We start from the raw sequence: 15,538 nt of genomic DNA on the forward strand, positions 1-15,538 counted from the left end.
AGGGACTTAAGGAGAAGTTCTTACTCTCTTGTTCTGCCATATAGTCCAAATGAGAATCTAATCCTAAATCACTGTAACAGCCTGAGACTCCAATCAGGATTGAGGCCCCATTGTGTTACGTGCTGACCAGACATATGAGGGGCTACAAGGGATGACGGAAAAAGACTAAATTATGCCCTGAGATACTTGCATGCAACTTCTAGTGAATTTAAGGGGCGATGACAGCTAAAGTCTGCCAAAACTTTAAAACAAAAATATTCTCAGAAATATGTATTCACTATATTCAGACAATGTACCCAGCAGAGTAAATTAATAGTATTTAGCTGTTTACATGGGCAAAGCCCTTTGTAAATATTCATTATTTCTCACAACACCCTTTTGAGGTGGTTGTATCAAAGAATCTGGTTTATACACTGTGAAGAGGTTCAGGGTGAAATTTAGCAGCCTAAGTCCCATTAACTTCTAAATCACTGAGGCACTTTAAAGATTTTATTTGAAGGGGCAAACAGCAAGTTGGTGGCAGAGCCAGGATTAGAACAGGATTTTCTTGACTTCATCTCTGCCCCCAAAAGCTTCTGATCCAGTTCCGACACAGGTAGCTTCTGATCCAGTTCAACACATAATACAAGGGCAAAGGTGATATTATAGTAGGCAGGGCTTAAATTCTCATAGAATATTTCCCAGAGCCCCCCACTGCCACCCCCCCAAGCATGCTATGAAAACTCCAGGGGGTTTGAAAATATTTACTGGAGCTCTGCTCTCGACAGCTGTGGCTGAATTTAAGCCCGAGAGTAGGGAAGGAAGGAAAAGACAGGAAAAAGCGACATTTTGAGTTGTTCTTCCAACAGACAACATGGGGTATGAAGATGATCTCTGGCCTGGGGAAGCAGTAAGCTTAGTTAACTCACTCATTCCTCCTGAGCATAGGTAGAGTCTGATAGTTGCTCTATTCAAAAGCATTCCTGTTGCTCAGCCAAGACACTTCAGCAAGAATGCGTAGCTGCCTTGTGAGAGGAGAGACAAAAGAGGGAATGGGCAATACTGTAATAAACTGAACTATATTGTATATGTACATACGGGTTTTTTACCATCAAATTATTCTAGCATAGGACAGCAAGTGAAAGGTGTCCCTGGTTCTCTGTTATTGTGAAAGCTTTTGCGTGATTCAGGGTATTGTATCTGAAAAAGCTGCTTTCATGGCTCAGTTTTCCACAGTCAGAAATAATTCAGATCTGTTACAAATGATTACTTGAAAAAGAGATACCATGAAATTAATAAAAATCAAAGTAGATTTTATGTTTTATTTTTCTGAGAATAAACAGCGCTTTGCCCAGTGCAATCAACAGGTAAACTCTTAGATGGCTCGTATTGCTATTATTCATCCATTGCTTGTTTATTTTGACTGGTAGCTTGCTGCTCTTGGCTCTTAGATAAACTGGCCCAAGGACTTGGCCCAACTCAAAAACAAATTTGTGCAGCCAACAAGTAGATAGGCAAGTGACCTCTACACCTCCCACTTCCTGCAGCTCTCTGCTTTTGGGGTTTTTTCCTTGAAAGTCTTCAGATGCTGGGAAAACTCAAAACTGCTTAGTTAAACAGTTGCCACATTTCCCCCCAGAGCTAGCTGCATATCTATGATTAGTAAAGCAACCCCTGTGTCTCCTTACCTACCTCATAAGGAGATGCAGTGAGGTTTAATTAATGTTGGCCACGTTCTTTTTGCTCCTTGGGGAAAGTAGCTGACAGTATCACAACCCAATCTGCTGATTGACAGGTCTAGGTTTTATTAAAAAATATTGGTTTATTAACATTGTACTGAGATGTAATTGGCTAAACATGGATTAAATGTTTTCCAACTCTTTTGTAACAATACCTGGGAGAATAAAAATATGGTTTTACACTTTAGAGACTTTCTTTAACATTTCCCCTAATATTAACCCCAGTTTAGAACCTGATCCTGCAAAGAAGCAAATATAATCCTAAGGATTCATCACTTGGATTCCTTTGCAGGATCAGGCCCTTTAATTCTCAGTTCTTTATGGTAGGGATTGTGTCCTTCAGTGCAGTGCCTAGCTCACTCTCAGGTGCTAATAAATAACACGATCTGAAGCGCGATTTTCCTTTCCTGCCGTAAAATAACAATTTAACATATTCTACCATTATATTTACAGTATGGAAACTCAGGAGGACCTCTGGTTAATTTGGTAAGAACGGATTGATTTTTTTTTTTCCTTTACAGAACTGGCGTACTTATCTCTTATGTTCTCAGTGAAGATGGAATGTCCAATATATTATACACATACACAAATCTTACATCATTAAAGTGACAGGTCTTCAAGAAAAAATCACTAATGGCTAAATTGTCAGATAATGGCATATAAGTTATGCCTGTGAAAAACATCTATATGTGTCCAATGTGGCTGCAAACTCTCCTTTTGCTAATGCAAATCTGGAAATTGCACGCCTAACTGTATGTGCAGAAAGACATGTATCTGACGTGCGTACAAATGCCCATTTTCTGCTTGGAAAATGGGCAAGTGCACATTTTTTGCACATAGAACTTACACGTGAAGGTCTGAAAATGTGTCCCTAGAAGACAAGTAAATAAAAACAATTTGATTCAAAGTGAAGAATAATTTTATCATTATTTATTGTATCACCACTACCATCTTTTGAGTACCTTTCTCAAAACCCATGAAAACAATGATAATAGGAAAGAATAGCTTCCCCAGTAAATCATTGCTCTACTTCTCCAGATTGTGAGTAACTGACCTCAATTTACTTTTTTGAAAAGTAAGGCCTTAGGCAGTGGGATTAACCTTGTAGTCCTTTACAGACAATTTCATTGGCTGTCTTCTTTCCACAGGATGGTGAAGTGATTGGAATAAACACTTTAAAGGTTACTGCTGGAATTTCGTTTGCTATTCCTTCTGATCGCATCTCTCAGTTCCTCACAGAGTCACATGACAAACAAAATAAAGGTAAATTCTTCAAGCAACGCTGGCTAGAAAAAATACCGTTCTGAATGATACTGCGAACTCGTATTTCAGTAGTTTGGTCTGTGTTAACCAAAAAAGAAATACAGTGACTGACTGCAATGTGCAGCATATCTATTGTATTTTTGTGGCTCCATTTCTATAATACCTCACAATATCTAATGCATTCATCCTCACTAGTCCCCTGTGGGGTAGATATTATCCCCTTTTTATGTATGGTGAACTGAGCAAAGAGAAACTAAGCAACTTGCAAAAGGTCATTCAGGCCACATGTGGTAGAGCAGAGAACTGAACCTGCATCTCCTGGGTCCCACGCAAGTGCCTACTCATTGCATCATTCTTCCTTTCTGTTAGGCTACTCTACTGTACTCTGTATTATAGAATAGCACCATGCCAGCAGTAATGTTGACCGACAATAAAATTAGTTCATAGAGAACCTTTCATTCTGAAGGGATAAATTATATCCCCATGGAAACACATAATAATGTTATAATAACTAAAAGAATTAAACATTATTTTACATTTTCCTTAATTAGTACCCAGTTCTAAGAGGCAACTAACAAGCCTCACAACAGTAGGAAGAGAAATTTTGACTAAGAAACGCTGCTATATTCCCATTAAAAGTGCCATAACATCTATAATAGCTACATTGGGTTGACAGGACAAAAGTGAGGCTCAGATCGCTATATAAATAACTTACAAAACACATTTAATTAATAGGGAGGTGCTCTGGAATGCATTTATTTTAAGAGACCTTCCTGTTTTTATAAATACGTTATTCAAAAATACTGTCTGGATTTTAGTTGTAAATTATCTGTTCAAGAACTGCGTAATTCGCACACATTCAGCTGGCAGTGTGACAGAATGGACAGCTACAGCTCTGGGACACTCTCAGGTATGGACTTGGGAGGTGGGGGCTGTCAGTGAAAGGCCACCAGGATGCAAGTCTTGGTTTCTGTTGGTGTTTAAACTGATAAGGACAAATGCCACCTACCTGCCCCAATGGGTGGGGGAACTTGATACGGACAGCAGTGAAGGGGAACGGGCCCAGCAGTGAGGGAGGGAGACACTCACTTAGGGACAGTAGGTAGCTCCTCCTCCTGGGCGTCTCTGACACCTGTTGGCCAGCTGGTAGGGAGGGCTGCTGATTGGCTAGCATTCACCAGCATTCAACCTGGAGTGGGGGCATGTGGAGCCTCTTTTTGCTCCTGGAACCAATTAAATGCCTGGTACAGGAGAGTATGGGTGATGGGCAGGTAGCACCTCTCCCTTGTGTTAAAGTTTAATAAAAGTTGGGGCCTCCTGCTTAATTCCATGCATGTGCCTGTCCTCATTTTGCTGCTGTGTCCACATAAAATCAGAGGAAGGCTGCACACAGCTGAGGGAAGGAGTGTTGGCTTACAGCCTGAGAGAGGCTGTGGCGTCATTGTATGTGGAGATTTGGGATTTGAAGACAGCTTCTTGGAAGAAAAAGTGATATTTCGTTATTCCTAAACCTAGAGACCCAAAGAATAGACAGTATCTCATATATAAGACTCAGAGGGAAAGTCGTCAGAAAGGGTGAGAGTTGTAGATGAACCAGCTTAACTTGAGGTACACTTAGGAACAGCTTGTAACTTGACTTTAATCAAGGACGATTTCCCTCCTCTTCTGTGTCTTTTGCAAGGGACAGGGACAACCCCCACCCCCGCAGATTATCCTAAGGAGGCAGGGAGCAGGCAGGGTGGGGAATAAGATCCAAACACCGAGGACATACTGGGTAGCTTTGGGAGGGATAATGCCGCTATACTTTATTCATAAATGACTTCTATTTGCATGGTCTTCACTACTGCAGTGATGATGATCATGATGATGACGATTATTATTATTGGTATGGGGTAGCGGGCAGCCACCTCAGTCATGGGCCACAAACCCATTGCGCTTGGTGCTGTACAAACACAGAACAAAAAGATTATCCCTGCCCCCAAAGAGCTTACAGTGTAAGTACACCAATTACTGTCAAATGTACTTCCCCACTCTGGACTTATCTGCTGGTCTTCAGGCTCCTATCTCTAACTGTGTCTGACACCTCACGCTGAATGAGTTGTTGCCATTTCAGACTCAACATAGCCAAAACTGACCTACTAATATTTCAGCCCAAACCTTCCTCCCTACCTTAGTCCTCCAGTGCAATTCATAACTTTACCATCCTCCCTTTCTCCCAGACCCATAACTGGTGGCCAAGTGGGGTCACTTCTCTAAAACCTGCCCCTTCCTTTCTGTCCTGACTGCCAAATTGTTTGTCCACACCCATATCATCTCCCACCATGACTGCTGCAATCTTCTTTTCTTGGGTCTCTTCCCTACTACCCTGCCCCACCTTCTCATGCCTGTCCATCCAAAATGCTGCTGCTGAAATCAGTTTTCCTATGCCATCCCCTCAGCCATGTTGAGTCATTGTAGTAGCTTCCCATTGCCTGAGCCTCACATTCACAGTCTTTGTGTTCAAGGCCAGACTTAGCCTACATCTCTGACTTGGTCTCCTTTTGTGCCCTACCTCCCACTCCTCTACACTCACCAATGATTCTGGCCTCGCTATCCCCTTTATCTGCTTCTCTCACAGGCATGCCTGTGTCCCTTTCCATGCTGGAATGTCCATCCTGAATCTGTACAACAGGTTACCTCCCTCCTCTTCCACCATATCCAACTCCCTACTACGCAGAGCAGACAAGAAGTGAAAGGGACGAGCCAGACCATTGTGATGTGTATGTACCATATGGAGTGGCCACCAGATCTTGTTATTTTCATCCTTGTTCCTTCTGTGTATGGCACACTTGGTTACTAACCCTCACTTGCAATGTCATACTGAATCAAGACACTCATCTGGTCAGGCACCACTTGTATACTTGTAGGAAGCACCTGGCCCATTTGCCCTGAACCACTGCCAAAGCAGGGCTATTCTTTAAAGTCATTTACTAGCCCATGCTATGGTGGAAATGTGGAAGGAATGAGTTTATTTCAGCAGTTGTTTGCATGGTGTTAAGGATTAAGTTTGCATTTTTGGATACTTAGTAATAGCTTTCAAATTTCCATACTTACATTGTTCCTTTTTATGACTGTAAATAGAATTTCTAGTTTTTCATCATCCTTTTCCTTTGGGCCAGTTACATTTCATCATACGAAAATATAGAAAGGGAATTGGTCATTTAACTTTGATCCACCCTCAGAATCATGCTATGATTAAATCATAAGGAATAAGGATAAGGGTGTTTCCATTCTGCATTGAATATCATCTAACTGAAAAGATTGGGTTGTGGAAGCATAAACTATTACAGTACCCTTCTTAGGAAATGCCTCTTTACAACTTGATTCTGGTGTAGAGGAGACCGCCATGACATTGTAAAATTAGTATGACTGTGGCTTTTAAAATCTCAGTTGAGCAGATAACTTTATCAGTGTTGTATAATGTGCATAGTCATGAAATTCATACTGTGTGTTTATTGCACACAAATATGTAATCCTACTTACAAAGCTGAAGAATCAAAAATATACACTCTATTAGGAATTATGAGCAATATTTAAATGTAAAGTCATTTAGCACTATATCAAATGGGATGGTCATAATAATAATACCTTATTTATTATTACCATAATAATAATGCTTTTATTATATAGAGCTTTAGCCATTCAAAACTCTGTAACAGCATTAACTAACCCTGAGTACCTCAGGGAGGTAGGTAAATCATCCCCATTATATACATGGGAAAATTGACCATGCAAAGGCTGGATTTTTCAAACTGGGGTACCTAAAATTAGGCACTTAAATAAGTTATCTGATTTTCAAAGGTTCTGAGAATCCCCACCTCCCAGTGACTTCAACAGCTCAGCACCTCTGAAAATCAGGCCACTTATTTCGGTGCCTAACTTCAGAGATCCAGATATGAAAAAATCGATCTTAGCAATCTGCTGAAGCCCAAAGTGGGAATCACTGGCAGGGCTGAAATCAGAACTCAGGACTTCCTAGAAGGATATTAACAGGGAGTGCTGGGGTGAAAGACAGTAAACTAACAATTAGACTAAATATCAGCAAAATATTCTTGCCTTTGGGGACAACTAAACCAAAGCATCTCACTGGATTGGCTCCATCCAGAGCTAAGCAAGCTGTTGGGTTTAGCAAATAGTAATAATTATTAAAGATAATAATAGAGATAAATAGCTGCATACAGGTAAAGATATTGAAAACTGTCATTTGGGCTGCTCTTCATCTTAGAGTTGCATTCAGATAATTGATTCACTCTATAGCTCAGTTAGTTATACAGCTTGAGAAAATACACAGCCCACCAGTAAACAGGAGAGGCTGGAGCAGTTTCATTGTATCTGTTTGACAGTGGAATATTTTTCTTAAATAATTTCAGGCCCGCTGATGCAGTCTAAATGCAATGGGTGTGTACTGAGTAGTAGGAAGTTTCCCTGCATACCAAGTAGAATGCAAGATTAGTTCCTTCCTTAGAAGGTCTTGGAGAAATCCTCACCCCACTGACGTCAACAACAAAATCCCATTGACTTCAGTGGCACCAGGATTGCACTCTTACTGACTGGACAGTGGCAATACTCACATGATAAAGTTATTCATGTACATGAGTGTTTGCAGGTTCAGGCCTGTAATTTGGCTCTAACAATAATACTTTTTCTGTAGCTTTGTCTGTGGTTATGAATATTCATGCCTTTAGCCCCTTATTGACCTGTCTCGTTTTGTATATTATCATAATCATCAATCAAAAAGTTTAACTTTGAGAAGAAGAAGCTGAGAATATCTCATAGAATATAAAATATGAAAATATCTCATAGAATATAAAGCTTCTTAAGTAGTTAGGTACTTCCAGCCTTTGGGGCCAGATTCACAAGCAACCTCCTGGTGCTTTGCACTACTCCAGTTTAACCGATCTGTTAAGCCAGGTTTGCAGCTGTTTTGCATCACTGGAGTGGCACAAATTATCTAGATCGCACTGGTGAATCCGGCACCTTCTGTTTCAGAGAACTTTAAAAGATCTCCTTCTCCATGGGTCATACTGGCTTCAGACTGAAGTTGTTCCACATATGTATAGCTTGATTATTCCAGCAGATGAACATTTTAAAATAATAATAATAAGAAAGCCTTAGTTACTGTGATTTCACTCTGGTGAGAGGCTCATTATTTTCAGGACCTCTTTCCATTCTGTGCTTGCTGTCTTAATGATTTTTTCTTCTGCCTCCTGATCCCTACAGCAATTTTAAGTGCTCATGAAAACTGCCATCTTGACAGCTCTGGAGACCGTTGCATGGCACACTGTAACTCCAGCTTCCCTGCACTGCTCTGCCAATGTAACTCAACTCTGCCCTCAAAAGGGCCATCCCTGTGTGGTAACAATGCACTGAGTCTCAATGCCCATTCATTCCTTGGCTTCTCTGCTAAGATTGCCAGCAATGCTGCCAATTTATACTCCCTCAAGCTGGTTTTGTTGTAGAAAACTTAACTTTTGCATATGACATTCAACTTGGAGAAATGTAAAGTGATGTACTTTTTGCAAAGAGAGTCTTAGGTTCTCATACGTTCTGATGAGAATGCTCCAAGAAAAGAAGATGCAGGAGTTCTTGCAGAAGGCTTCTGCCCACACCGCCGCAGCAGATAAAATAATCTCACAAAGTAGATCCTCGTGTGCATTTTACTATAATTACAAAACGCTTATTTTAAATGAGGTTTGTCAAACTCATTCTGGAGAGAGAGCCAAATTCCATTTTTACTTATGGTCCATAAATCTTCAGTCCACGGCAGATCTCCCACTGGTCTGTATGGGCAATTTGTACAAAGATCTAGGGTGGAATAAGGCTTTACATAGTAACTAAGCCATTATCATTATTTCTTATTTGTTCAGTGCCTCATTGTCACATTTAGCATTACCCAGAGGGATAATAGTGCCCTTTAAGGTCAGCACTCAGTCTTCCCTTGGTTTCTTATCCATCCCTGTTCTTGTACCTGTTCCATGTCTGTGCCTCTTATCCTTTCATTCATCTGCATTTTCTTCTTTGCAGCAATTCCTGATTCAGCCCCCCCCCTCTCCATTTTGTGCACCATTGTACTGCTTCGCCCTTCGCTATCCCAAGTGTTAAAATGACCAGCAATAAAATAGTTATTGGTGACATTTAAAGGATCCTCCAACTTGTACACACTCTCAGAAACATCTTTTCAGACTGATTGCAGACTCAGGAAGACAACACACTGCATCATTTCACACTCAGGTCCCACTCAAGTTTGAGAGGTTGCCTTTGCAAACATGAGCGCTAGGAACTGTGCAGGTATTTTTTTTTTTAAATGGAAGCTTCAGTTCTGAAGAAGCATATATATATATATATAAATGCTATACAGGTTACCTAAATGGATCTGACACAGGGCCATGGTGGTTGACAGCCCTGTTCTGAACAGTAGAACTCTATCTGGAGTTTACTGTAGCCAGTTTTGCTCAATTCATCTTAACAATTTCAGGAGAGACTAAGCATTCCAGGGAAGGCAACACAGATAGCTGGAGATATGCTGTAAGATTGCCAAGGGTCCAGTAAATCCCACATCTCTGGGGTGTGTTCCATTGACTTTAATGGGGATATAGGGTGTGCGAGGAATGCAGGAGCAGCTCCCCAGCCTGGGATTATTTATATCCTGGGAAGAACAAGTATTAGAGGCAACTGTTTAGGCTCTCCTCTTCATCCTCTCTCGTAACGTGAGAGCAGCGGGATGCTCAAAGAAGTTCCAAGACAGTTATTCTGGACCAAGTGAGAGGAAATTCTCTTTTATACAGGATATAATCAACTGCTGAAGCACTCACCACAGGGCTTCATCAAATCAAATTAGTACATACAGCAGCTTTTTGGCATCACTGCCACTCAGAACGGTTGTAGCTTCAGAACCAGTGGAGCTGTGCCAGCTTATAGGAGGGCTGAATTTGCCCCATTTAAACTCACTTGCACCACAAGTTCAAATGTGTAAGGATCACTTCACCGTGTTTTCATTCTTTGGAAAGCAGATACGTCGAGGGCGTGTCTACACTTGCAATGCTGCAGTGGCACCACTGTAGTGCTTCAATATAGATACTAGCTTTGCTGACAGGAGAGGTAATCCACCTCTCTGAGAGGCAGTTGTTATGGCGTCTGAAGAAAGAATTATTCCATCAGCCTAGTGCTCCCTACATAGGGTCTTAGGTCGGCTAACTGCGTCACTCGGGGGCGTGGATTTTTCACACCCTGAGTGACATTTTCTAGTGTAGGCTGGCCCTAAGTGTCATGTAATTTACTTGTGTGGGGCTTTCAGAGGTGTCCTTAGAAGGTTCTGTCTCTATAAACGTGAAAGAGCCCATGGCACTTTTGTCTCATTGTTCAGGCACAGGCCTGGGAGGCAGGAGACTGGCTCTGTGAGAGATTGTCACGTAACCTCTCAGTAAAATGGGGCTGATCATACATATCTGCCTCATGTGTGGTGAATCTAAACTAATTGCTGTTTAGTGGCTGTGTATATAGTATTGTAAAGCACTCTGGAGTGCTATGGGACCTGTTCGCTACGTGTGTTGTGCGACTAGTCGCCTAAGGTATTGTTTCTGCTCCCTGCTTGGAAACTTTTAAAACAAGAGAATAGGCCCTGATCCTGCGAGCAGTTCTGTATGGGGATTTCACAGTATGACCTGATAGTTAGCAAATGTGGGCTTTGACAAACCAACAAGGGAAGCAATTTCCAGGGTTGAGGACCTTTTACTGAGAATTCTTTGCCTTTAGCATACTTCTGATTAAACCAGGAACTCTGAACTTGAGCACCACACGTGAGCTCAACTCCTGCAGTATCAAGCAAGGAAAGAATTGTTTTATTTATTTAGCATTATATGTATTTAGCTTTTTTTGTGAAATTTCCATTCCCCAACCCCGAATTTTTTTTTTCAAAATCTCCTTTTGACGAAATTGACTTAACCATCTTTAGATCAAACATAGTTAGTTACAAAAAATTGCATTCTCTTAGGTGTAATAAGTTCTAAAGATTTTTGTGCTACTAAATCTTTTAGAAATCTTGGATGTTTTCTGAACTTTCCTTAAGTAAAACTTTTATAGTACTGAAACTGATGTTTTGTGACTCCCTTTATAGCGGCCATTATCTCAGCAATGGGACTAGAGGGGAGAAATCCTAATTCTAATCATCCACGGCTTCATGAGGGAAGGCACAAGACCTTAGAAGTCATTCTAATCACTATGCATGCTTTGCATTCTCTGTGGTATTAATCTTAGTAAAGGCTGATTCCTCTTGCTTGTATTGGCTCTTACCATTTCAATGGAAAAGGTGTTCTTGTGATTGTTTGCCTAAAATCTTTATATATAGCTGCTGTGTTTTTTTCCAGATGGGAAAAAACGCTTCATTGGCATAAGGATGCTGACAATAACATCCATGTAAGTATCTTTTAAATACGTTTTATATAAACTGCACTGGTACACATAAAATGCATTATAAAGGTTCAGCAGTGGTTCAGAGCAACAAAGTTCAGATCTGTATGTAAACTCCCACAAGGTTTGTGGAAATTTTTAGTTTTCAGCAGTGAAATTTACATTCTGGGATCAGGAAATTAATCATAGAATCATAGAATATCAGGGTTGGAAGGGACCTCAGGAGGTCATCTAGTCCAACCCCCTGCTCAAAGCAGGACCGATCCCAGACTAAATCATCCCAGCCAGGGCTTTGTCAAGCCTGACCTTAAAAACTTCTAGGGAAGGAGATTCCACCACCTCCCTAGGTAAGGCATTCAAGTGTTTCACCACTCTCATAGTGAAAAAGTTTTTCCTAATATCCAACCTAAACCTCCCCCACTGCAACTTGAGACCATTACTCCTTGTTCTGTCATCTGCTACCACTGAGAACAGTCTAGAGCCATCCTCTTTGGAACCCCCTTTCAGGTAGTTGAAAGCAGCTATCAAATCCCCCCTCATTCTTCTCTTCTGAAGACTAAACATCCCCAGTTCCCTCAGCCTCTCCTCATAAGTCATATGTTCCAGTCCCCTAATCATTTTTGTTTCCTCCGCTGGACTCTTTCCAATTTTTCCACATCCTTCTTGTCGTGTGGGGCCCAAAACTGGACACAGTACTCCAGATGAGGCCTCACCAGTGTCGAATAGAGGGGAACGATCACGTCGCTCGATCTGCTGGCAATGCCCCTACTTATACATCCCAAAATGCCATTGGCCTTCTTGGCAACAGGGGCACACTGTTGACTCATATCCAACTTCTTGTCCACTATAACCCCTAGGTCCTTTTCTGCCGAACTGCTGCCTAGCCATTCGGTCCCTAGTCTGTAGCGGTGCATTGGATTCTTCCATCCTAAGTGCAGGACTCTGCACTTGTCCTTGTTGAACCTCATCAGATTTCTTTTGGCCCAATCCTCCAATTTGTCTAGGTCCCTCTGTATCCTATGATAATCATCTTACAGTTCTCCCACTCCTACCACTGGTAACAATATACGTTAATGTGTGCTTTGCAAAATTTCTCACTCTGCTTTTCCCAGTCAGCTGACATTCTGTCAGAATCCAATTCCTTTTCCACAACCAAAATGAAAATCACACTAAGCATTATTTTGACACAAGGGCAGTACTTTTCCTTTAGTCCAGATACAGTGTAGGACTAAAAACTCCATTCATTTGTCCCATCTCACAGCTTACTTTGAGAAACCAACAAAACATTCCCTTGCCAGCTGAATGTATGCAAAAGAACTGGCAGAATAAGAACAATTTCTTCCAATTCTATCTCTTCATCGTATTTAACATAAAATCTGTAATTGTCTAGTGTCTGAAATATCACTGGAGAGCAAATGAATGAACGCAAGAATGGCCATACTGGCCATTGGTCTGTCTAGCCTAGTATCCTGTCTTCCAGTGGTGACCAGTGCCAGTTGCTCCAGAGGGAATGAACAGAACAGGGCAATTTTTCTTGAGTGATCCATCCCCTGTCATCCACTCCCAGCTTCTGGCAATCAGAGGTTTAGGGACACCCAGAGCATGGGATTGTGTCCCTGACGATCTTCGCTAATAGCCATTGCTGGACCTTCCTCCATGAGCTTATCTAATTCTTTTTTGAACCCATTTATACTTTTGGCCTTCACAACATCCCCTGGCAATGAGTTCAACAGGTTGATTGTGTTATGTGAAGAAGTACTTCCTTATGTTTGTTTTAAACCTGCCACCTATTAATTTCATCGGGTTCTTGTGTTATGTGAAGGAATAAATAACACTTCCTTATTCACGTTCTACACACCATTCATGATTGTATAGACTTCTATCATATCCTGCCTTGTCTCTTTTCTAAAATGAACAGTCCCTTCCCCATACTTTGCCAATTCAAATATACCTTTTTTGAGATGGGGTGAACAGAACTGCATGTAGTATTCAATTGGTGAGTGTACCATGGATTTATATACTGGCATTATGATATTTTCTGTCTCATTATCTATCTCTTTCCTAATGGTTCCAAACATTTAGCTTTTTTGACTGCTGCTATACATTCAGCAGATGTTTTCAGGGAAGTATCCACAATGACCATCGCCATATTTGGGGTTCGGAAGGAATTTCCCCCGGATTGGCAGAGACCCTGGTGGTTTTTCACCTTCCTCTACAGCATGGGGCATGGGTCACTTGCAGGTTTAAACTAGTGTAAATGGTGAATTCTCTGTAACTTGAAGTCTTTAAACCATGATTTGAGGACTTCAGTAACTCAGCCAGAGGTTAGGAGTGAGTGGTGAGGTTCTGTGGCCTGCAGTGTGCAGGAAGTCAGACTAGATGATCACAATGGTCCCTTATGACCTTAAAGGCAATGGGCCTATGACTGCATGATCTTGCTTGAGTGGTAACACCTAATTTAGACCCCATCATCTGTATTATATTGGGATTATATTTTCCAGTGTGCATTACTTTCCATTTATCAGCATTGAATTTCATCTGCCATTGTGCTGCCCAGTCACCTAGTTTTGTGAGATCTCTTTTTAACCCTTTGTACTCTTCTGTTTACACTAATACAATTCCTCTTTTACACCAGTAGCTCTGTCTCCAGTGTGGCAGAAGGCTGTGTGACTAAACACCTGTTTGCAGCATATCCAGCTGATGTTTTTGACTAAACAGTTTTTATTTTATTGAGTTATATTTTTGCTGTCTCCCGCATCAGGGTCAAATCCTCAGCATGAATAAATTAGTGTGTCTTCATTGACTTCAGCAGAAGCTGACAGACACCAGCTGAGGATTTATCTTTAAATATCATGACATATGCAGTCAGTGTGAGGCATTGCTGCATTTGCAGTATCTAAAGAAATACAGCAAGAAGTTGCCCTTTTTTGGTAAATAACAGTGTCTCTCTGTGTGTGTTTGTTTTTAACTCTATTAACTTCATTGGGGGGGGGGGGGGGAGAAAATTAAGCGGTTTGTGAAGAGTGCAGGTTTCCTTCCTGTCTGACTGCATAGCTCACAAACTCTCCGCTTAGGAGACTGAAGCACAGCTATCCATGCGACTGAGGTTGAAAGTCTTTACACCCAGAGACAGGCTTGAAGCAACTCTGTACCCTAAGCCTGGGAGTCAGTCATCCTCCAACATTACGGGGGCCAAGGTGTTTTACAATCTGTATTTTACACTGGCTTCTTACTCTAAAACAAGCCAAATGCAGAACACGTGAAAGCAGAGTAAAATTTCCCAAACAAGATTTTTCTTGAAAAACTCGGGAGTCTGGTCTTGCTGTGGACCAGACACAGATCTCCTGTTTACGACTGGAGTTTTCAAAAGTGTTGTATTTTTAATTGAGGACACAATGAGAATGAAATGCCAGAATAAACAAACTAGACTATTAGCAAATGTTTGCCTTATCACCAGTGTGAATGTTACTCAGCTTATAAACTCTCTGGGCCATCTTTCCATTCTGTGTTAGTACAGCACCTAGCACAATGGGGTCAATGACTGGAGCTCTTAGGTGCTTCCACAATACAAAGCACAACAATAACAGAACAAGCTATTTCTGCATGAGGTACAAGAGAATAATTATGGCATGTGCAATTGAGGATGCATGATAGTAAATCTGATTCCTTTAAAAAAACTGCTGATATAGAGAGTGTTTTTCATTCAGGCAATTTTAATGCAAGATGATTTGTGGATACATACTTAAGTTAAGTAATGTATTTTATTACACTTATTTTATTCAAGAGAAAACTCAAGAATAATGTACTTTTGAAAATTATTTCTCTTTGAAACAATTACTGATTTCAATATTTTCATCTTCTCTTAGCCTTGTGGAAGAACTAAAACTCAATAATCCTGATTTTCCTGATGTGAGCAGTGGAATTTATGTACATGAAGTTGTTCCAAATTCACCTTCTCAGAGGTAGGTGGAATCCAAAGCAAACATAATTTTTCTTCATGTTGAAGATACTTATCCAACAGAAACTGGCAGGCAGTGTTGTTGTTTATATTCAAGGTCTTGCATGTTCTTGCTTTATATTATTTTTGCTTTTCAAAGAGAATATGGGCCTTT

General features: G+C 40.9%; 1 protein-coding gene across 1 annotated transcript in view; it reads left to right on the plus strand.

The window, feature by feature from the left end:
• HTRA3 (HtrA serine peptidase 3) overlaps nucleotides 1–15,538 on the plus strand; it is a 41,003-nt gene that overhangs the window by 22,822 nt on the left and 2,643 nt on the right. The window contains exons 5-8 of the mRNA XM_074951767.1: nucleotides 2,172–2,204; nucleotides 2,867–2,981; nucleotides 11,384–11,432; nucleotides 15,293–15,388. Coding sequence (XP_074807868.1) covers nucleotides 2,172–2,204; nucleotides 2,867–2,981; nucleotides 11,384–11,432; nucleotides 15,293–15,388 — 293 coding nt within the window. The remainder of the gene's footprint in view (nucleotides 1–2,171; nucleotides 2,205–2,866; nucleotides 2,982–11,383; nucleotides 11,433–15,292; nucleotides 15,389–15,538) is intronic.

Source organism: Natator depressus, chromosome 4 (assembly GCF_965152275.1).
Source record: "Natator depressus isolate rNatDep1 chromosome 4, rNatDep2.hap1, whole genome shotgun sequence".
Lineage (NCBI taxonomy): Eukaryota > Metazoa > Chordata > Testudines > Cheloniidae > Natator > Natator depressus.